Here is a 21950-nt window from a genome sequence, read left to right as displayed (position 1 = left end):
ATTCTTATACACAGTGGTTTGTTTAAATTCCCTTTAAAAGTCAAATTTATTCTCATCTGAAGATAGCTGTCTAACTAGGTCTCATGAACTGCACTTCTGAAGGACTTCTTTTCTTCCAAGTGGCCCTAAAGAGAATACCAGTGACCATCTTGGTTGTGCATTTGTTTATTGTAGACATCTATAATAGAACAGTGTGAACATTTATTGTGGTATACAGGAAATACTGTATCAGTAAAGTGATCATGATTGATGAGCAAACAAACTTATTAAAGACGTAGTCAAGTCATGCATCAAGACTTTCTTTCCTAAAACATCAGTAAATTAGCTATTCTTGCTGCCTCTTTATTATTTGGATTTAATCAGCTAGGCAGGTGAAGAGCATCTCAGCTGATCAGTATAACCAATTCACATCATCCTTTTGCTCACCTGTGTGCGATCTGTTTTCTGTTCAAGTTTCCTAACTCTGTGTTGACCTGAACTGACTTGAATTTCTCCCCACTCTAAAGAGTTTTTGTCTATGCTATTCACATCATTCAACACATTCCTTTATTCTTCCTGCAATAATTTTTGGGACCTTCTCCATTTTAGAAAAGGAGTTAATATGTGTGGGAACCGAGAACAAAACCTTGATGCAATATTCTAAGTCAAAGCGGCTGTTAGGGTTCCCTGCAGTGGCAGCAATGATGTCAAACTGATTCTTCTCTTTAAAAAGCTATCTTTTTGCTATAGTGAAATTTCTGTGAGCCTTTCAACTGAGATTCAGTTTGGCAAGGGGTCTTGAAATCCCATTCTTGATATAAATGCTAGCACAGTGCCACAATACTAGTAATTGGACCTAGAGAAAAGTCCTTTTACTTTTTCCAAACCTTTTTTCTTCCATGTCAAAGCTACTGGTGCACAGAGCTGTAGAAGATTTAATTTTGTTTCATCCTTTTTCATGCCCCTCAACTCAATTAAGGCAAACCCAATTGAATTGATATAATTTTCCAGACAGTGGTATAGATTTGAGCTATAGGAGAGAATAGGATGCTGTGAGCCAGGCAACATAGATCTTCATCTCAGCTTTGCCATTAATTCTGCAATGCAAAGAAAATTACATGCAAGACCTGTTTAATTTAAAATGAGTTACAACAGAAAAATGTTCGTATGTCATCTCCAAAAATGCAAAATGAGTATGATGCTACTACAGCCTGTTCCACCATGTAGACTGTTTAATTAATAATTTTTATCTTTAAAAGAATTTCAGTCTTTTCATAAAAAATTGTGGGGGCAAAAGAGTAATGTGATATTTTAATGTGTCTTGAGATTCTAATGTTTTAAGTGCAGCTTTAAGGGTCTGATAGCAGCTATCTTTTTCCTCCATAGAAAATGGAAGCTACCTATTACGATAACATCATGGAACAGCAGCGCTTAGAACCTGAGTTTTTCAGAGTTGGTTTTTATGGTCGGAAATTCCCATTTTTCCTGCGGGTAAGCCAGACTTGTACAAAATATGACAAAGTGACCAGGCTCAGAGTAGCAGTTCAGGCTTTGTATTTTTGTCATGGAGATACGATGTCTGCCATTCATCTTATTTTTTACTCCTGCACAAGTAGAAACAGCTTTCTGGCTGAACTGAAGGATGTGGTCCATTGGTAATTTACTTAAGACCAGATATCAGAAATTTGACTCACGCCTATGTGTATTTTTGACAATCTGCAGATGCACCACAAATTGCCTCTATATTAAGCAAAATGCTGTATTGCAGCAATGTTTCGGTCATTACTCAACTAATTTTCATCATCTCAAATTATCACACTTTAAAAAGTCTCCCAGGACAGAATGATTCTAATACCAGACTGATGACTCTCTTATGCTATCTACAAGCGAAAATTTCCTCTCTTCAACAAAAAGCCTAGCAGCTTCTCTCTGGACACGTCCTCACTTTGAGCTTATTGTCTGCTGGTGTATACAGGATCAGCTGGGTCTGCAACCCATTTAAAAAGTGAAATGATCTTATTTTCCTAATGAGGAACCAAACCTAAAATGGATATTTGTTCATACGATGTCTTGTTGCGAGTTCAGTGCAAGGAAGGAATATAATCTGACAACTGCTGTAAGAGCTGTCTGAAAATTGATGGTAGATGCCATCTAGCTTGACAGGACAAACTAACTTAAAACATGGTTTCAAGGACTGGAGGTGCATGTTCTGTGTTCTCCTTAAAGAAATGGTTTGACAAGAGATGGCACCACTCTTGAGTTATACAGTAAGAAGCTACAAAAAGCCAAATTGTGTACCATTTTGAAAATTGTACTCTTAAATTTCCCTCTGATTACTAAGTATTTTTTCTTTAACTAAGATTTAAACATTGGTGTTTAATTACAGTCTTTTAATGGAAACACGAGCAGGGGAAGTAAAGGCAAGTTGGAATTAATCAAGGTGAAAATACCAGTGGATAAAGGGTGGCTTCATGTTATTCAAAGGTGAAGTTGAACAGTGCCATAGTGTAACAGCCTCAGTCAGTGTGCAGAACACACCTGCAGAGGAATCTGAGGAAATGACAACTGTTGCAACATGAAGCAGTAGCTACCCTTTCATGAAGATCTCCAGAGAAAACTGCCAATTTGTTTTTTTATATCTAACAACAGATGTTTCAGAAAATGAATGACAACGAAGTCATTATGGCACATAAGCATTCCTACATTTGAAGTAGTATCAGTGAATCTAGCTTATTTTATTATATTATGAATCCTACAGTTTTATCTTGGATCCTGCATGGCCTATGTGTTTAACACTGCACGAGTTTTCAGTGCACAGCACTTACTCTTTGCAAAATGGTGTAACAATGTGGATACTTGGCTGGAGACATTAACAGCAAACATGAGCGTACATAATTATAATCCTTGTTAATTCTGCAATTATATTTGGTAGCAGTACTTCTGATAGCAGATTACTAATGTAGCAATCTCATTAAAAGTCATCCTCCTCCTTTCTCTCTCTAATGATCCATACAGCATACATATTGCGAAGCACAGACTAAGCCCATTAGCAATCACATCAGCATGGATCACACAGTAAAGAGATTGGAAGCAGCTATTCTAGAGAAGAAAAAGATTTACATGGATTTAAAATTTTCAAATGGATATGGGAGGGATTTAAAGTGATCAAATAACTCTACGGCCTTTTCTCAGTTTTGTCTATTGCTGTATAGCTTAAGACAGAAAATAACCACTTTTTTCTACATTTTTGATTTTGAAGACCCTTTGTCTAGAAGTCATTGTTCATGTTTCTATGATTTCTGCATCTATTTCTAGCCTTCCTACATAAGTAAATTAAAACTGTCCACGTCTTCCACCTACCAGAAGTTCAAGTAAGGCCTGACAACCCACGTTCTGAGATCCTGTGTTGGCATCTGTCTGAAAAGTCTAATAAATTTAGCTTTGAGGTGTTTTCAGGGCATTATTTTTAGAATCACAATAACTTTCTTTATAGGCTTACAGTTTTGTGGATTGCTGCAATCAAAAGCTAAAATAGAGAATGCAGGAAGTGTCACGAAGAGATTCACCTTCAGACATGGACTCACTCCAAATTTAATAATAGCTGCAAAGTTTGGGCATTACAGACTGATCTGTCAAGATTCATCATGCAATTTTTCTCCCAGTTCATTGGTTGCTGTGACTGATGCATACAAAGTGACATATGTCACAGCTGGAACATGAGATCTGTTCTATAAAGTTGAAATGCAAAGCCAAAGATAACTGCACTCCTTGGCTGTGTTTTATGATTGGGTTTTGCTTCTTTCTCTTTGATTTTGCTACAAGATCAAGAACTGCTCAGCCAGAACCCTTTTCCAGTGCAATTAACAAACCATTATTGCATATACTGCAGCTTCTAAATGCAAGAAATAGAAGGGGGGGACTGTTATTGTTTGCTGGGATTCTTTGTTCTATGAAGGTGAAAAATCTCCCTGTACTTCTAGTTATTGTTAAGTGTATGAGAATTAAAACCACCAGAATTACAGAATTTGCCTGCTTTGATTGGTCTTGCATCAGGAGACATTAACACTAATCAAAATTGTGTTTTGTGGTAACAGGGTTAAGACACTGGAATACAATCTTTATGACACTGAGGACTTTAGAAATCCTGTATTTCACTATTCAAAGTTTGAGATGGCTCAAAAAGCACCCAAGAACTCTGCACAAGTGGTTTAATGCCCCAAGAGGCATATCTAAACGCAAGCTTTCCATTACTAGCAGAAAAAAAATTTTGTTCATCAAGAGAAAAGTGCTTTTAGGGCTAAAGGGGAATTTGCTAAGTGGCCACTGAGAATTCTTGGTAAGGCTTTTCCACATTACTCCATTATCGACAGGGGAGTTCCTGAGGATGTACTGTTCAACATGATAAGAGGTGGATTGTATGGCTATGACAATACAGCAATGATTTGTGTGAACACTTTGTTACAACTTGTCTCTAAGGATAACTGATAAATTGATAAACATGTATCTCCCTCTGTTCTATGAAATCCTCAGGACTTTTATCCATCTGGTGTAAATTGTATTTGACAGCAGCCTTCCCAGTGTAGAACAGCTGAGCTGGTGACTTAGTCTTAAGTTTTTGTATGTTTCACTGTAGTCCAATTAAAAAATAGTCCCTTTTCAGTTGTCTGAAAAGTAAATAAGACAAGACAGTAGGACTGAACGCTACGTGTGTATGGATCAGAGGCATCTTTCTGTTGAGAGATCAGTGGAATAGTCTACTTATCAATTCTTGATGAAATACATTGTAAAGAAAAAGGAAGGAATAAAATATATCAGCTGTGTTAAATGCACATTTTACTCTCACATTAGCATACTGACATTGTCATTTATATTTGGTTTTGAAGCAGTAAAATTCAAAGTGAGATAAAAGCCAGAAGTTAACTTACTTTTAAGAAGACTAATTTATGCTTGTCCTTCTTGCAGAACAAAGAATATGTATGTCGGGGCCATGACTATGAGAGGCTGGAAGCCTTCCAGCAGAGGATGCTAAGTGAGTTCCCACAAGCCATTGCAATGCAGCATCCAAACCACCCAGATGACTCTATATTGCAGTGTGATGCCCAATGTATCCTTCAGTGAATGGGCAAACTATGATTAGAGGAACTGTGGTAGAGCACAGAGGAGGAAGGTATCGAAAAGGTCATCAACTTGGATACCTCAGTTCCTAAGTGTCTTAGGTAGAGCTGGATATGGACAAAACCGTACACCTGTCTACACTAGACATTCATTGGTTCATTGTGCTACGTATTGTTGGAGAAAACTGTCACTTTTTATTCAGGGAGTAATGCAGGTCATATTTGATGTGTAAGAGAAATAGCTGTGCTTGGTCACATCTGCTTGGTCACCTTTACCAACAGCGTTGCCATGATGCACGTTTGGTGTCATTAGAAGTATTCCCAATACCTTCTCTTGGAGAATATTTTGTTAGGAACTGATATTAATTCCAAAGTGTTTTTTTCCATTGTGTTTATTTTTCGCCTCAGGTTTTTGGGGTGGGGTTTTTTTGGTGTTTTTTTTTTTTTTTTTTTTGCAGTCTCCCTTTCTTTTAAACTGCTGAACCCTTTTATACCTAACGCTTTGAATCTCATTCTTCTCATTGGTAATCTGTAGTGTGATTTGATGCAACCAATACATTGCTATATACATTTAAGGACTGAACCACGTAACATTTAATGGGTCTGCAGAGGCTTTTGGAGATTTTAGTCATAAGAACATTGCTGTTTGGCTTGTGTGACAACAGCAAGGATATTGCACAGGACTTTAACTATAAGGATATTGGCAGCAAGTGAAATCTGAAATGGGTTGCTGTTTCCCACTTGTCTTTTATAACACGTGCTTTTCAGTCTTCTTTGCTATATAACACTGATACTTTAATAGCTGGAGGGATTGTTTGTATGTGTGTTTTGGTTGGTTTGTTTATGCTTGCAGAGATCTTGTCTGTAACACTGAGGTTAAACTAGTTTAACTAAACTGGACTGTAAATTGATGAAATTAGGACACCTTTGGTTTGTAGACAAAGCTGAAGTATCTAAGGTGAAATTTATCAAAGGGAAATGCTAGATATTTAGGTACCTAAATAATCAAGATCTACGAAAGTTCCTGTACAAATGAGGCACCTAGCTCTAATTAATAGGAACTGGATATTTTGCCTGCTGTAGGTATTTTGGATGTCTTACTACATAGTCTCTGTATCCTCAGGTATCTTCCTCTTTGGTTAATCTGGCTGTGAGGTAACGTAACTCTGTAGACTCTCCTAGTAGTGCTAGTCTAGTGTTCTGTTGTTTCACTTGCAGAGGAATGTTAGAAAACAGAGAGAAGCGCGACTTTCTGAATTCACCATCCTGTTTCTTCCCACAGCAGAGACAACTTTCCTGTTTGATGTCCTGTGGCTTTCTTTGACTACATAATTTACAGATTTACAGATCTATGCAGTGACTCCTATCCCAGACAATATAGATGTGCTGCAAATGGACCGTGTCCCTGATCGCATAAAGAGCTTTTACCGAGTCAACAACATCCGGAAATTCCGCTACGACAGGCCCTTCCACAAAGGCCCAAAGGACAAGGAGAATGAATTTAAGGTAGAAGTAGCGAATAAGCCGTGTTTAAGTGTTAAGCTCTTCAAGGTGAATACTGTCTTGGTATTTTATGCTGATACAGCCTTTCAAGTAATCCTGATTCGATGGCCAAAGATACTATAGTAACTCAAATAACAAGTAGCTATTGAGTGCAATGGTTACACACCTGACCTGATTAAAGCATTGTCCAGTTAAAGATGAGTTATTTTAGTGCCAGGAGAAATGCATTTTGAAGCAAGGATGGGTTTTTTTGTTTGGCTGCAATTTTTTTCTTACTGCCATATATGTCCACAATGTCATCTTGGTTCCCATGACAGAACTGGTGGTCAGCCTTTAAAAATTAATAGAAATGTTGAATGCGCTGCTTTAGAGCATACTGAATTCTGGTTTTGTTGTTCAAGTGACTTTCAGCATGACATTCTGCAAAGTAAGTTAATGCTTGGGACGTTAATATATTCTTTTCTGAACTTTAGCCCCTTAGCACCTGTAGTAAGAGTACAGATGATGTGACTGTGATTCACTGTGTACCTCACATCCTCAATTACTCTTTGCAGAGCTTGTGGATTGAACGTACCACTCTGACCCTGACTCACAGTTTGCCTGGGATCTCTCGTTGGTTTGAAGTGGAGAGAAGAGAACTGGTAACATTCATAGTTCCTGTAACTGGGGTTTGAAATCATGAGTTACTGAGGACATGGAATAGGCAACTTAAATCTTGCAGTGTAAAATGATGAAGTTTACCAATGATTAAGTATGTCCTTTTTCCACCACTGAGTCTAAATAATTGCTGAATGTAACCAGGGGAATTATGTGAGGGAACATGACAGTATAATGGAGACAGTGCCAAAAAGATGGAATAATTGCATAGTTCCCATGTCTTCAGTATACAGAAAGAAGTTATCGCAACTCAGTGACCTGAAATATAGCGTTGCCAACAGTAAAGTTTGTTAATGTAGCTAATTTTCTACAAAGCAGTAAAAACTGAGAGAGATCACTGAACAATCCTAGAGTATCATTTCCTTACAAGGAAGATAATAAATCTCAGTGAAGTGTCCATGGAATTAAAGTATATTTTATTGCCTTTGAGGTTGAAGTAAGTCCTTTGGAAAATGCCATTCAAGTGGTTGAGAACAAAAACCAGGAGCTGAGAACACTGATAAGCCAGTACCAGCATAAACAAATGCATGGTAACATTAATCTTCTCAGCATGTGTCTGAATGGAGTGATTGATGCAGCTGTTAATGGGGGAATTGCACGATACCAGGAGGTAAGACAGGCTCTGCTTCTGAATTTAGTATCACCTTTTTTCAATTTTATTTCCATTTCTATTTCAAAGAGAGTATGACTTAAGAAGTTTTCATGCGCGTTATCTAAATGTGAGGTTAAACCCCCTACTTGGTTATTCTGCATCAGTGCTTGCCTAGCCACATGTCAACAGGAGGATCGAAAGCTGGAGTCGGGATATCGCATTGAAGTAGGTATGGTTGACAGTGGGGTTTCTCAAGAATGAAACTTGGCTTACCTGGAAATCCTTACTTGGCAGGTAAAAGAGTGAAACAGATTTTTTTTTTTTTATACTGCTTACCTTATAAATCCATTTTGCAATAGAGGCAGTGGGACTCATGGTAATTGAGACTGACTGGGCCTGTAATCAGGGAAAGGCACTAATTCATGCTACTCAACCATTATCTTTGCTAGCCTAATTTCAGACTCATTGTAACCCTAAAATCATCTTATATGCAGTATGTTATTTGTCATAATCTTTGGCAAGCTGTTACTTAAACTCCACATTGCAAAAGGTAAGTCTAGGGTGAAATACTGAAAAATGGCATCAGCCGTCCAGGGGTGTGGGACACGTCTTCCCTACAGAGCTGTGAAGAGAATGCTCTTCATGCTTTACATTAGTTATCACTTTACTCGCTTAATTCCTTTAACTTTAGGCACTTATGTGGAGGAAACTATATAAAATTCAAATAACTGGATGATACAAGGCTTAGTGGTATTGCTCATCACTATCGTATGGGGAAACTTGGTCAGATTCATGATTCAAGAGAATCATCTAGGTTGCTAAAACTATATTGTAGCTTCACCTCGATCCTAGAGTGCTAAATGTAATAAAATTGAGCTGCTGCCGTTAGCTTAATATATTTAGTTTTCCAAAGATTTTTGGACCTTTTCCTCTCATCTTTTGACACCAAGTTACAATGAAATATCTTCCAGTAAGTAGAAGGCTTTTTTTTTTTTTCTTTTCCTACAGGCCTTTTTTGATAAAGATTATATCACAAAGCACCCTGGAGATGCAGAGAAGATCACACAGCTCAAGGAACTCATGCAGGAACAGGTACTTTTTTCAGATGCAAAAGGATATTGCTACAGTGTCTGGATTCATCAGCAGTCAGTCTAAACATATCAGGTCCAACTGATCCATTCAGAAGCAAAAAATTTTGGTACAGAAGACCTAAAGTACATTTAAACAAAAAACAGGGGAGACGGCCAATGAGTTTATGAACAGGCCATTCACCTTATGGGACATGAGGTGAAACTCAGCTGAAAGTACATTAATTTTGTTGTCTCCATTTATTATCCAATAGACATCTTGCCACATTTCAAGTCTGCCATTCATTTTTGACATTTTGAATTATGTCTTCCCAGAAAACTTCAAAGATAATCAGAGACAGGACAGGTCAGGCTTGAGACTAAACTGGCAGTGCTACATGGGAAAACTTAATGCCTATTTATATTATCTGCAGTTTTATTTTTCCATGAAACATCTTGATAGATAAAGCTAGCTGGATGCTTTGATGGGAGTGAAATCAGCAAATCACATCCCTCTTAACTGAAAGTTTGGCAAGATATACTCCATTAAACAATGTGTCCAAGTCTGAATAGAGCTACTAGGCCTGATTCTTCAACAAGTCACTTAACTACGTTTAAGATTTCCCATCTGTAAAATAAAGATAGTGGTTATCTCCCTTCAATCCTCAAGAGAATGTTTGAAGATTAATTAGTCATTATTTGTACAGACTTTGGATCGTGTAGGGAATTATATACATCTTAAGCCTGCTATCATTACTATTTTCTTTCATCTGAGAGCTTATATAATCTCATTCAATCACTAATATTATATGTTTGACATTTGAAAAAGTGACCTTTAAAAATAAATAATGAGCAAAGAAAGAGTGACTATGCATGCCACACTGCCACTGTTTGGCTGCATTATCAGAAACTCCTTTTAGAAATGTCTGTTGGCAACTTTGACCCCTTCTTTGACACTGGGTGGAAGGAATTTTGTCAAAACGCATTATCTGTGTGAGGACGTAATGCTGTTCACTCTGGAGAATAGAATCAATCTGGTAATTTTTTACAGTTATCTCTTAACAAAAGTAATCCAACATGACATAAATGTACTTGTCTCACACTTAAAAGTACTTGTTAAAGTACTATGAATTTGCCAGGTCTCCTAGGCTTGTTTAATTATCAGCAGCCTTGTAAATGAACTGTGGCATATTTTACAGTACTTTCTTGCACACTGACAGAACTGCGGGACAGGCTTCTATTCTATCTCTTAGACATGATTTTAGTTGGGTTTGTGATGTTATGTTTTCTTTTTAACAGGTACATGTCTTAGGAGTGGGTCTGGCAGTCCATGAGAAATTTGTACACCCAGAAATGCGTCCCCTGCATAAGAAACTGATAGACCAGTTCCAGATGATGCGATCCAGTCTGTACCATGTAAGCTGACAGTCATTTTTCCATTTTGAATTATTCAGAGTTATGATTAAACTTCTGTCAGTTGCAGTAAGGTTCACAAAAGAACTGGGCTGATACAACATTGATTGAATCTACTGGATTGCCAAATTACCAAAAGATTTCTTGATTTTTGTGCAAGAAGGAAGTCCTAGTAAATATGTTAACTTAGCCTTTACTTTAAACTAGAATTTTTAATATTTGTATGTTCTTTGTGGTATCGCAAAACAATTGTAAAGCTTAATTTTCAGTTACTGTCTTACATAGCAGAAAATTATGTAAAACAGAGGAAGAAAGATTAACAGAAATTGTTAGGTATTGAGCTCTTTGAAAGAACTGCCATAATTTGAAGTAGCATGACATGGATTAGGTCCTCCAGAAGTGTTTTTATATAAACAGTGACAGAAATTCTTGTTAGTTACATTAGGCATCCAACTCTGGTGATCAGGACATGCACTATTATGGGTCTATAGTTCCTGTACAGTCAACGGAACTGCCTCCAGAGCATGGTTCACACCACCCGTTATATACCAGAAGTACAAATATCATCCTCTAGGAATGATGTCTTCCCTTCTATATGTGCACTGCTGTACATTGGTATTCTGAGACAATTATACTTGAGACATCTTTGCCAGGTGGGTCTCAGAAATTTGCAGTGCATTCTCCTATTCCTGGTATAGTGAAATCTTTATGGATACCTAGACACTATCTTGAACATCACCACAACCAAACTAAAGGATATCTTTCTATAATGTAAAAGATTTATTTGAAATATGTGTGTTAGCACTTCTAACTTGAAGGCTTTTTCCTCCATATTTAGGAGTGAACACTATGCAAGGATGGCCAGAAGTAACAGCACCAGAATTTTAAAATATGGCCTTCCTTTTTTAAAGCAGATGAGATCCATACAGGTCGCAGTTGCCAGTTTGAGTTCACTACCTTTCTTGAAAGTTTGGACAAGATCTGTATTTTTGAGTCTACATTTCTTTTTTGAAAAATGTAGGTGGCTGTAATTTGGGCCACACTATGCCTCTATTTTCCTCCCAAAGTCCTGAAACAGTGGCTAGAAAATGTCATTGGAAATAAACAGGGAATGGGGTTGTAAAGCATTGAAGCTCTTTATCCTGTGGAAATGCAGGATAACTGAGGATAACTGTAGAGAACATTGAATCAGATCAGGATTTTCCTGAGAAGAAAACTTGTAATTTTCTGTGACCAACTTAGCTAAAGTATGTTGCCTTTGCAGGAGTTACCTGGTTTGGATAAGCTGAGTCCAGCCTGTTCTGGCACTAGTACGCCACGCAGCAATGTTCTGGTTTCGCATGGACCTATGAGCCCAGAGAGCATAAAGCTGATGCATCGACACAGGTACCCTATTTTTTTCTACTGAAATATCCAGGATCTCTGCACACTGTTGCATTAAGATTCAAGGATCTAAGAAGTGGTTAACAGTACTGCAAGAGGAGCAGGATGAGTTCTGGCAGAGAGCCTTTCGTCTTCATTCAGTGCTAATTATTAAAGTTTGAGGATTGGAATCAAAAAGTTGAGAAATCCAATTTGCAGCAAATGCTGAACACCTCCAGGTGTTACTCCATCACTTTACTTGCTGTAGAGGCAGAAACACACATCTGCCACTCAGATCTCCATATTCAATCTGACTTTGGAGGTTCCAACTTCTCCTACTTCTCTTATGCAAACAGCAAATAAATTGGTCCTTATCTACCATAAAAGGAAAGTTTTATTGCTTGTTGTAGAACCCAAGTCAATATGTACCCATTTTTAAGGATCAAAAAAAAAAAATGTTCACATCATTGTTTTTTATAATTCTGATCAAATCAGATCCCAGATATAAGAAAGGCTGCCAAGGTGTTTTGATCAGAATACCAAAACATGGCTGAGCCTTCACAGAAACATCTGAAAATGTGGATGCTTATTCAAACTGAATACCCATCTATAAAAACTGAGATCATGATTGAGGATAAAAATTGTGATTTTCAGGGCTAAACAGTGTTTTTGTATCCAGCCAGAATTGCTTATTTGAAAATGTACATATCCATGCCAGTATGAAAAACAGTGACAGAAATGTCACTAAAGTTATGAAATTTTAACTGTTCTTCCGTGTTTATTTCTCTTGGTGGGTCTACATAGCTCAGCTGTTTTTAAAGCCCAGCATGAAAAGCTGTGGAAGCTTGGTCTTGAGTACGTGAATCCAGGATGGTGACATTCTCTTTACTATTAAAATTGAATGGCTCTTATCCTACTTCAGTGGCTTCGCAGTTGACAATTGGTGTCTGGGTGATAACATTTTTTGCTCAAAATTCCTCACTTTGTAAAGCCTTTTTTAGTTCTTAGGGCAAACTAGGGAGATTCTATAGTGTACAAAATATCTACTTGTGTATGTGATTCAGAGTGACAAAGAAAAAATTAATTTCATGAGTGAGATCAGCATGCAGCCTGCACACCAGCTGGGCTGTATCAATTTACTGTCAGCTACAAAGTTGCCTTGAACTGTAACGCTGAGGCCCAACAGATGCAATAAGGAAAACCCTATTTTGACCTGTGTGTCTCATGCTTGGCTTCCTTTGGAATGTTTTTTTAAGCTGCTCCCACTCATCATACTTCAGCGTTAAAAATGAGAATGGGTTCAGAATGTTCTGTTATAAACAAAACAAATAGGCACCCAGTGTCATGACGTGATGTTAACCCGGCTTTGGATTCTGAAATTCTACATCCTACATAGTAAGTCGTCTTACACGTAACCTTATTGTCACTTCTTTCATACTTACTCACAGTTATGGATTTGTTTAAGCTTATTTGGCCTGATTTTTCAAAAGTGTTTGACATCTAGAGGTGACCTAAAGCAGTAGGTAACTGTAGGTACTTACTAGCATGGCAAAAATCGGGCTTCACAAAGTAAAACACAGGTTCAAAAAATAATTATGCCCCTGTTCTGTCTCTTGTTTTTTTTTTTCCAGCCCACTGAACTTGCTCGGTTCAGTCCGACACTCATCGTCCTCTCTGTCGTCCCACACCTCCAGTGAAACAGGAAACCTGGTTATCCTAACAGACAGTTCTGTGGGGGAGACTGCTGAGGATATGTACCACATGCAGGTACAGCTCTAGCACAGCCAGGAGCAGCTGTTAGAAACAGCACTGAACGTGCTCTGGAGGGTTATGCTTAGGAGGAGTACACTTTACCTATGCACGTGCTTGGATCTGTCCTGTGGTATTTTTCTCAAAGAATCGAATAGGTAGAATCTAACATCGTTCAAGAAAGATGACGGAGTAATTCAGCTAGGTTTACTTTGGGAAGAATCTTCTGTATTTGTACAGTGAAGGTTGACACTGTGGTCCAAGATCATACTGTTGCTTTCAGAAAGTGAGATTTTAGTTGGCATGTTACTTATCTGACCTGTCCAACGTATGCAGTTAGTATGGCTCTTGGTTTGTGGGAGGGTGAAATCACTCCCACAGTCCTGAGTGGACATTAATAGTGGCCTGCACTGAAGCTGTTTACTACATAGAGGCTACACTGGGTGATCTGAGACAGGTAAATATCTAATGCACTGATCCGCTCAGTTCTCTCTTGATGATTTCTCTGCCTCCTGCAGCTTGTTTACCCTAACTCCAGGTACCAAGGCTCAGTCACCAACGTCTCTGTTTTATCCTCGTCCCAGGCTAGCCCTTCCACCTCAAGCCTGAGCTCTACTCACTCGGCACCATCCCAGATGATTAACTCTGCCCCTTCCAGTGCTCGAGGTAAGAATGGATGGGCCCAAATGAAGGGTTAACTGGACCTGCAGGCATCCCCTAAACTGGCAACCCTGTTGACTTATTGGTGAAAGACCACCTACACTGAAATATACCACTGTTTCTCTTTTGGAGCTGTAAATGCCTCTTCAAAAATTATTTATTAAAAAATGTTCTTCATTCTCCAGAAATGGATTTAATCATTTTTTTCAGCAGTATTTGGAATGTATCTCTAACACATGCTGGTTTCAGGCAGTTGAATTTCATAATGATTTCCATTGTTCTGCCACAAAATTGTGGCAGGCAATCTAGAGGGAAACAAGAATAGTCTTTGGTACAGTACTTAAGAGAGAGATCATGAAGACAAAGGCAAAAAAATCATTTTACACATTTAATGAAATTATGGCACAAAAAAGAACTTGAGGCAGTTTAGCAGAAACGTATGTATACAAAAGCAGATGTATACAATGAATGTTGAAAGGTATGAATTTTAAGTACTGGAGCTAAAGAAGGGCTTCCCTGATGGGAAATTCTTGAAGAAAGGAAAAATGTAAAAAGAGACTCTAAGGGTACTTATATTGCCTTTGCTGTTACAGTAGCTGGTCTTGATACTGCTAATCATTTTCTTCCCAAGCCTCAGAGCTGAAGCAAAACCGCTCCATGCAATCTCCTGACTTTGGTGACTTTAATAAAAAGTTTTTTTTTCCCTCTCATTTTGGATTCTCCATTGCAGGTTCACAAATTTCTACACCGCTTTTCATAGGCATCTGAAGGAGGTGTCCAGGATATAGTCAGAGATAGAAGCTGATAATTTAATTCTTAGCCTGTTTTCCCATACAGGGGAACTCTATGTCTCCTTACGGACAGAGAATACAGAGAAGGGCCCTTTCTCTTGGGCCAGCTTGGGGTTTTTTTGCCCAATCTTGCACTAAAATCTTAATTGACTGGCTGTTGTTATGACACAGATGCGTCAAAGTGATTTACATGAAGGATCAGATGCAGTAGGAAGGTGAGAAGTGGACATCTTCAAATAAAGGCAAATAGCTTCACTTATTACACCAAGGGCTGGAAGGAAGATAATGACAATTCAAATAGTAAAGTAACCAGATGAAACTGGCATAATGGGAAATGGAACTAAGTACAGGGCTGTCATGTCAGGAAGACATCCTTAAATGGATGTGCCTCAGCTGGCATGTGAGGTCTGAATCTTTTGGGGGATCTGAGGGGTTTTGGTGCTTATAGTGTTTCAGGCTATTTTCCACTTTAAAAGTCCAGTGTTTGCAGTGACAGGCTGTGACAGTCTTTCTGAGCTTGATGACTTCACAGCATCACCAACTTCCCTCTTTACTGTATTCTTCGCTGTTGCTTAGAAACCAAAGTGATGAATGCCACAAAGGGTATAGTGCTGATGGATGAGCCAACAGCACCTCCCAGAGATGAGAACTAGACAGTGTAAATGACCACAAATGAGGAAACAATAAGAGAAGTAATGATTTTGAAAAATACTTCAATATATATATTTTATTCTTCACTCTTAGTAACACGTTTTGACAGCCTGTGATACAACGTTTCTTCTCTGCTAGTTTTGTTCACTTTTAAGTTAGGTGAGCACAGCATTCAGACATTACCCGATGATTATGGGATTTCACTTCTCGTAAAGTCCCAGATGCTCTCAGTGTTTCACAGTGTGCAAGTCACAGTTCTGGTTATTACAACACTGCTGTCTGGAATGGAGTTGTTTGTAATGAGAAAAGCCCTTACACTTAAGTTCCACTGTGGTAATACAGCTTTGTTTTTCTCCTTGGTGATTTTTCTTTTTGTTTTGTTTTTTAATTGGGTGAATTTGATGCTTGTGAAAATGAGAGACCAGTATCACTGGCTGGAGCAAGGTACTTCACAAACATTACATGTGCAGCTCTGCCAATGCACCTCTATCCTTTTTTTTTCTTTTTTTTTTTTTTTGGTATTTATTTATATTCTTTTTAATTTAGTGCTGGTGAAAGGTGCTGGATTGACAACACTGGAGGCTGAAGCCCTCTATTTATCCACAGAACAGATACAGCATGGGCGGCAGCCATGCAAGCTTCCCCACGCTGCCCCCACCAATGTGCCTCATCTCTGTCCTGGAGGGACCACCTCTAGAGGTGAGAGGATAGTTCAGTCACCATGACCCATCCAATCCTTGGCCTTTCTGCTGAGACTGCCAACAAAGCTACGATAGTCACGATGCTGCAGTTAACCACTTTTCAGATGGGAAGTATATGAAGGCCAACAATTCATTTCGTACACGCCACCTAAATTTATCAACTTGGCATCTTTGTCACCTGTGGCTTTAACCTGAGCATGGTTATCTAGGATTTCTAGGTTTTTGTCAGATGTTTAAATGCTTCTCTTATGGATTCAAACATTAATGTAGAGGTGAAAAACCACTATCCCATTATCCAGATACTTATACTACCTTCTCTGTTTAACTGCAGAGTCCTTTCTGGAGCTCAGCTACTAGCACTGTTCTGAAGAGGCAGGTATCTTTATAACATAGATTAGTTCCATTAGTGACCAAAGGAAGCCATGGCCATTTGTATTAAGAATCCAGCAGGAATTTTAAATCGTGCTTGCAGTTCTCCACTTCCAAAAAATTACCCTTTCATTGATGTTTAAAACAGCAACACAAGCAAATTATTTGGCTTGTCCAAAGAAAACAATAAAGCCTTTAATCCAAAAAAAATTTTAAAGGATAGTCAGTAAAAAAGACAGTAAATTAATCATTTGATTCTATCACTGAACAGCACATTAAAGCAGCAAACCTAACACTAGTTATAATATACACAAGTTAGAGCAAAAGTCTTAAATAGAATTGTAATCAGAATACAGTAAGAATTTTCTAATTCTGTGCTAACGATAAAGACATTACTGGTTACTCTATTTTTCAGGTTAACAAGCATGCATCTTTCAGTTTTCACCTGGCTTGACCCTTGTGTAGCTTCTTCCCTCTCAAGAAAGCAACACTGTTGTTGTATGGAGGATCAGTAAGAAATTTAGAGTTTGTTTTGGCTTCATTTGAGGTGACTCATGAGGCACTGCTCTAACCTTACTTGAGTTAAAAGATTATGTAAGCTGATGTTCGTTAAGCAGAAACTGTAACACAAAAAGGCCTGGAAAGAGCTAGGAGCGGCTTAGGTTTTTTTTCAGTAATTTCATATAAAATATGGTTGGGACTCCTCCATGCACTCTAAAAGTAACTCCCACTTGACACTTGATGACTCACCTCTTAAGGCACCCCTACTGCTTCCTCAACACAGCCCCCTTTTTAAGGTGTAGAAAATGAGTCCTGGGGTCTTATTCAGCACTTTGCACTATATACTTACATTAAAAACTTCCTTCTTAAAGCAAAAAAGTTATGATTTGGTTTAGGAGCAAACTGTTTTCATAACAGTAATGAAAATCATGAATCAGGAGAGAAGATTCATTGTTTGGAATTAAACTACATTAATTTTCAGTTTCATTCCTTAAAATTAGTACTTATGACAACTGGATTAACATTCCCATAATTAAAAAAGAAAAACTACCTCTGGCTTTAGCATAGGTTTTCCTTTCTCATTAATAGTACATACAGTGCTGCACACATCAAGTGTACCAAGCTACAAGCTAAAAGGAATAAGCCCTGATACATGTTGCAGCATTTTATAGGGCCACTGGCTGCTCTGGAAGCTTTTTAAAGCTCTTTTTCACCTTGCCAGTCCCTAAAAGGAGCCATGGTGATTGTGCTCTCTATCTGTCCAAAGAAGCAGGTCTGATTATTAATAAAAGCTGCAGTTATAGCCACTCCTCTTGTGGCCCACAACTCAGACGTATCAGTACTTAATTTTGTTTGCAGACTGGACACTTGGCATAATCTGTTACAATCTTTATAGCTATAGTTATTTACAAATTTAGGGTACCAAACAGAAGAGCTGTTTTGTAAACTAGACTCCGCCACCATATTTAGCGCATGTGGGATTTTTCAGGTCATGCAGTGCAAGGTCTGTGGAAACTATAATCCCATATGAACTGATGGCACACAGAGGTGGTTTGCATCTTGGATATAAAAGAACAAGGATGACAAGATAAATAAAAGGGAGAAGTTTACAGTGTAGGTTGTGCTGTGATGCAGTTCTGGGCACACCTAAAAGTTCAGCATCCTTACATTAGTCATGCAGAAACAGGACTATCTGTGATGTGTGAGTAAAAGAGACTCAGCATAAAGCGTTAACACTGTGTTTTCCAAGCTGATGTTGTATATAAGAGCAAATAATGTTGTCTAATTATGTTTCTGTTTTATGTCTGGGGAGAAAATGAGTTCGGAACTAGAATGCAGATACTCTGCGGCTGTTCATGTTGGGTTCGGGGTGTAGATTAATCTGGGATCTGCCACCCCGATGGAATTGTTGCAATTGTAGGACCTTATCCTGCATTCTGCTGGACACATTGTTCCGTCCACTGTGTGCTGAATATCAGTCCCAAAAACTGCATGTTTGCTTTTGCTGGGGTAAAAGCTGCATTAACCAGCACCAATGCCTTTGCTCATACGTTGGAGTGCTGTTCAGGTAATGTGTGTGGTTGTGGAAAGTCTGCAAAAGGGGGCATGTATTCCCCAAAAGCCGGCATGGCTCTGTAATGCGCTGTGTGCTGCCATCTGTTAAGTGCGTGTTTGTGACGCAATGAAATAATCAGTGCAAATTAAAGCTCACTCCAGCAGCTTCAGAACATCAATTCCTGCCTAATATTGTGCATCCCAAGGGATGCGGGTATCAGTACTATCAGACTTTAGTAAGTCATTAATGAGAATCATTCTTCTGGCAAATCCATTGTCAGCTGTTGCATATCAGAAGGCATATTGTTATGTGGCACTCATCTTGAAGGACATGAATCCCAAATAATTCCATGCACCAGGAAGCTGTTTACATGAAATACCCCAATACCTTAAATGACAACTATACAGATAACTAGTAAAGTGAAGCATATTCCTACTACATAACTCTAAGCATTGGTAAATTTTCTGTTGTCATAAAACGGCTCAGTATACCAACACACTCAGTAGTAATCATACATTGCCCAGCGGGATTATAAGCAAAGTGCCACCCACATTTATAGAAAATTCTGTTTATTATTGGGTTTTGGTTTGCTTTAACAAAGACGAAGCTAACCAAGGTATCACCAACTAAATAGCAACACCTCAGACTATCTCTACCAGAACTGAGGAATGAAGTAGCTTCCCGTAGCTTCCTGCTTTAACTGAATGGTGTATCTCAAGCTTTTATCCCTTTCTTCCACCTTCAGTCCTAAAATGCACAATTTTATGGCATTTCTATAACTCTACAATACTTTATGGGGTGAGGGAGCATTAGGCACCATACAGCACAACTGCAGCTAATTCCACACAGATGCCCACTTTATTTTTGTTTGAAGAGGAAGCACTTTGCAACATACAACTAGGGATGCATACATCTTATACACCTTACGTAGTTATGTCCTTAATTGTATATAACAAGCCAGTTCTTATTTCATCGTCGTGCTATGCACCCCACCAACAGTTAGCTGCTTAGTGGGCTCAGCACCATGTTTTCTTGAGTCCTGTAAGATCATCCGTCTAAACAAATTGCAAAGGAGGACTAGATCGCTGGGCATGCGGAGACATGGCTGTTGTTTGTCATGTGTACGTGATTATTCTCACTTGTTTACAGGCTCTCCCTCTCTACCAGATAAGTACCGCCACTCTCGGGAGATGATGATGTTGCTGCCAACCCATCGGGACCGACCTAGCAGTGCCATGTATCCCACAGCTATCATGGAAAATGGACAGGTAGCAGATCTAATTTCGTTTATGTCAGTTCAACCACCTGAAATGGTAACTTTATTTTTACTATTTTTGACCACCTTAAAGCTTCACTTTTTATTTTTGGAAAGCACAGCAACTTACTTAGGATCGTTTTCAGAGGCAACACAGAACTTTTCATATTAATCACCCCCTAAAGCCACCCACTTTGGTAGTCAAGTGATACAAATTGTAATGACTGTTAAAATTGCAGATATGCCCTGTGAAAATGGACTCTTACTTCCCAACTTTATCCTGTGAGCCCTGGTCTACTGCAAGTAGTCATACCATTTTATTTATTCATTTTTCTAGAACCATAGCCATCCTGCATTCTAGCCTCAAAGTTGATTCTAAATAGCTTTATGGTGATTTCCAGAGATATCAAAAACCACGAGAGGCTGAAGTAATATACTGATACAGGGTCTCCAAACAAATCTGGGCCCATATCTACTACTTTCTCTGGACAAATTGAAAAATTCAGGGTGTGCCTACATGTAAGCATTTTAATCTGGCCCTGGCATTCACTTTTGAAGGGAATCTCCTGATCATGCCCACTTATCGCACATCAGTTACCTTATGTGGTAACTGTCTCAGAGCATGCAAACTCAATTCTTTCAAATGAAACCAAAGCAAAACGGAAGCTCCAGAAGGGCACATGATGCAGTCGAGCTGATAATGGGCAAAAGACCAGGCTAAAGCTAGTTTGAAATAACTCCTCCAGAGAACGCAAGCAGCATGAATTGTGGGTCCTCAGCACTATTACAGTCTAGAGATCCACTAGTATTGGACTGCAGTACTTGCTAATGTAGACGCAGCCTAAGGCTCCCATTAATTTTTTTAGTTAAAAAACTTTCTTTGCTTAAAAAAAATGAACAGAAAGCCCTAGAGTTCTGCACCAGCTGGTCTGTAACTTTTTTTTTTTTTAACTTTACTTTGCTAACTTTCTTCTCCCTTAGCCTCCAAATTTCCAGCGCGCCTTGATCCAGCAAATGATTGGGCCATGCAAACCTTGCAGTGATCCCAACCTGTCTGTGGCTGAGAAAGGTACTCTCTTTCCTTGTTAGCATGCATGCTTTCTAAAATATTATTACTCTGGTCATGCTACAGCAAGTAACGAATGGGCTTCTATTTCCTGGCAGAGTGCATTCTCTTACATTTTTTTTAATTAACAGTTTAATTAACTGGGCTTTCTGCCAACCTATAGTCATTTTGGATCATTCACAGAGGGTGGAGTAGCACAAACCTCTTTATTTCAGAAAGCTTTCCGAGTTTAGCATTTTGTTATTGAAACAAATCCTGCAGCCTTTATCAAGAAAAACCTCCAAAGCAGCAAATGAGAAGTTACATGAAAGAAGAGTGCAAGCTTTCGACCATATTTTTAAATAATGAGATATACTGCTTTTTTTAATATGCATTTGTTGCTCAAAATATTAACATTTCTCGTAATCCCTCTCTGAGGTAGTTTTATATTTATTTAAGTTTATCATTAGGAATGTATGCTTTTTTAACTCATTGCTTTGAAAAAAGTAGGCAGAGCCCCTGCAGAAAAAAAACGTGACAGAAGAGAAAAAGTTTGGTGTAAAGAAAAGGAGGAGTTTGTGAAAGGGGTGCCATGGACAAAGCGATGGGCTCAAAAAATTATCTGAAAGGCAGCATTCTGAAAAAGCAGAAGAGGGCAAAATTCATGAATCAAAATCTGAGACAAGGAGGCTGCCTAAACAAGCAACAGTCGTGCATGGCTGGGAAAAACGGTATCTTAAAAGATTTTTACGGCCAGGAAAGACCATCGCAACTCTCTAGTCTGACCTATATAATGCATTCTATTAGACTTTTATCAGTATTTTTGTTTCAGTAACTATGCCCGAAATAAATTGTATCCTTTTGAAAAAAATCCAGATTTTATTTTAGAATTTCTAATAAATCAGAATCCACTACTTTAACAATGTGCCAGCCTTACAGAGCAGTCCAGATTGAAACCAAGAGCCAATGTACAGTTCTGAACAAGT

General features: G+C 38.5%; 1 protein-coding gene across 19 annotated transcripts in view; it reads left to right on the top strand.

Moving 5' to 3' along the window:
• Positions 1-21950, top strand: part of DOCK3 (dedicator of cytokinesis 3) — a 226279-nt gene that overhangs the window by 195387 nt on the left and 8942 nt on the right. For 7 of the 19 annotated variants that reach the window (XM_030043808.2, XM_030043805.2, XM_030043804.2 and 4 more), the window contains 13 exons: positions 1366-1470; positions 4942-5083; positions 6433-6599; positions 7151-7237; positions 7684-7863; positions 8854-8937; positions 10212-10328; positions 11590-11711; positions 13319-13454; positions 13955-14102; positions 16085-16237; positions 19814-19932; positions 20901-20988. In XM_030043808.2, coding sequence (XP_029899668.1) covers positions 1366-1470; positions 4942-5083; positions 6433-6599; positions 7151-7237; positions 7684-7863; positions 8854-8937; positions 10212-10328; positions 11590-11711; positions 13319-13454; positions 13955-14102; positions 16085-16237; positions 19814-19932; positions 20901-20988 — 1648 coding nt within the window. The remainder of the gene's footprint in view (positions 1-1365; positions 1471-4941; positions 5084-6432; positions 6600-7150; positions 7238-7683; positions 7864-8853; positions 8938-10211; positions 10329-11589; positions 11712-13318; positions 13455-13954; positions 14103-16084; positions 16238-19813; positions 19933-20900; positions 20989-21950) is intronic. The other 12 variants (XM_030043819.2, XM_041118732.1, XM_030043818.2 and 9 more) reach the window with 6 other exon arrangements.

This window comes from Aquila chrysaetos, chromosome 20 (assembly GCF_900496995.4).
Source record: "Aquila chrysaetos chrysaetos chromosome 20, bAquChr1.4, whole genome shotgun sequence".
NCBI lineage: Eukaryota > Metazoa > Chordata > Aves > Accipitriformes > Accipitridae > Aquila > Aquila chrysaetos.
Note: the sequence above shows the minus strand (reverse complement) of the source record. Positions and strands in the feature narration are given on the sequence as shown.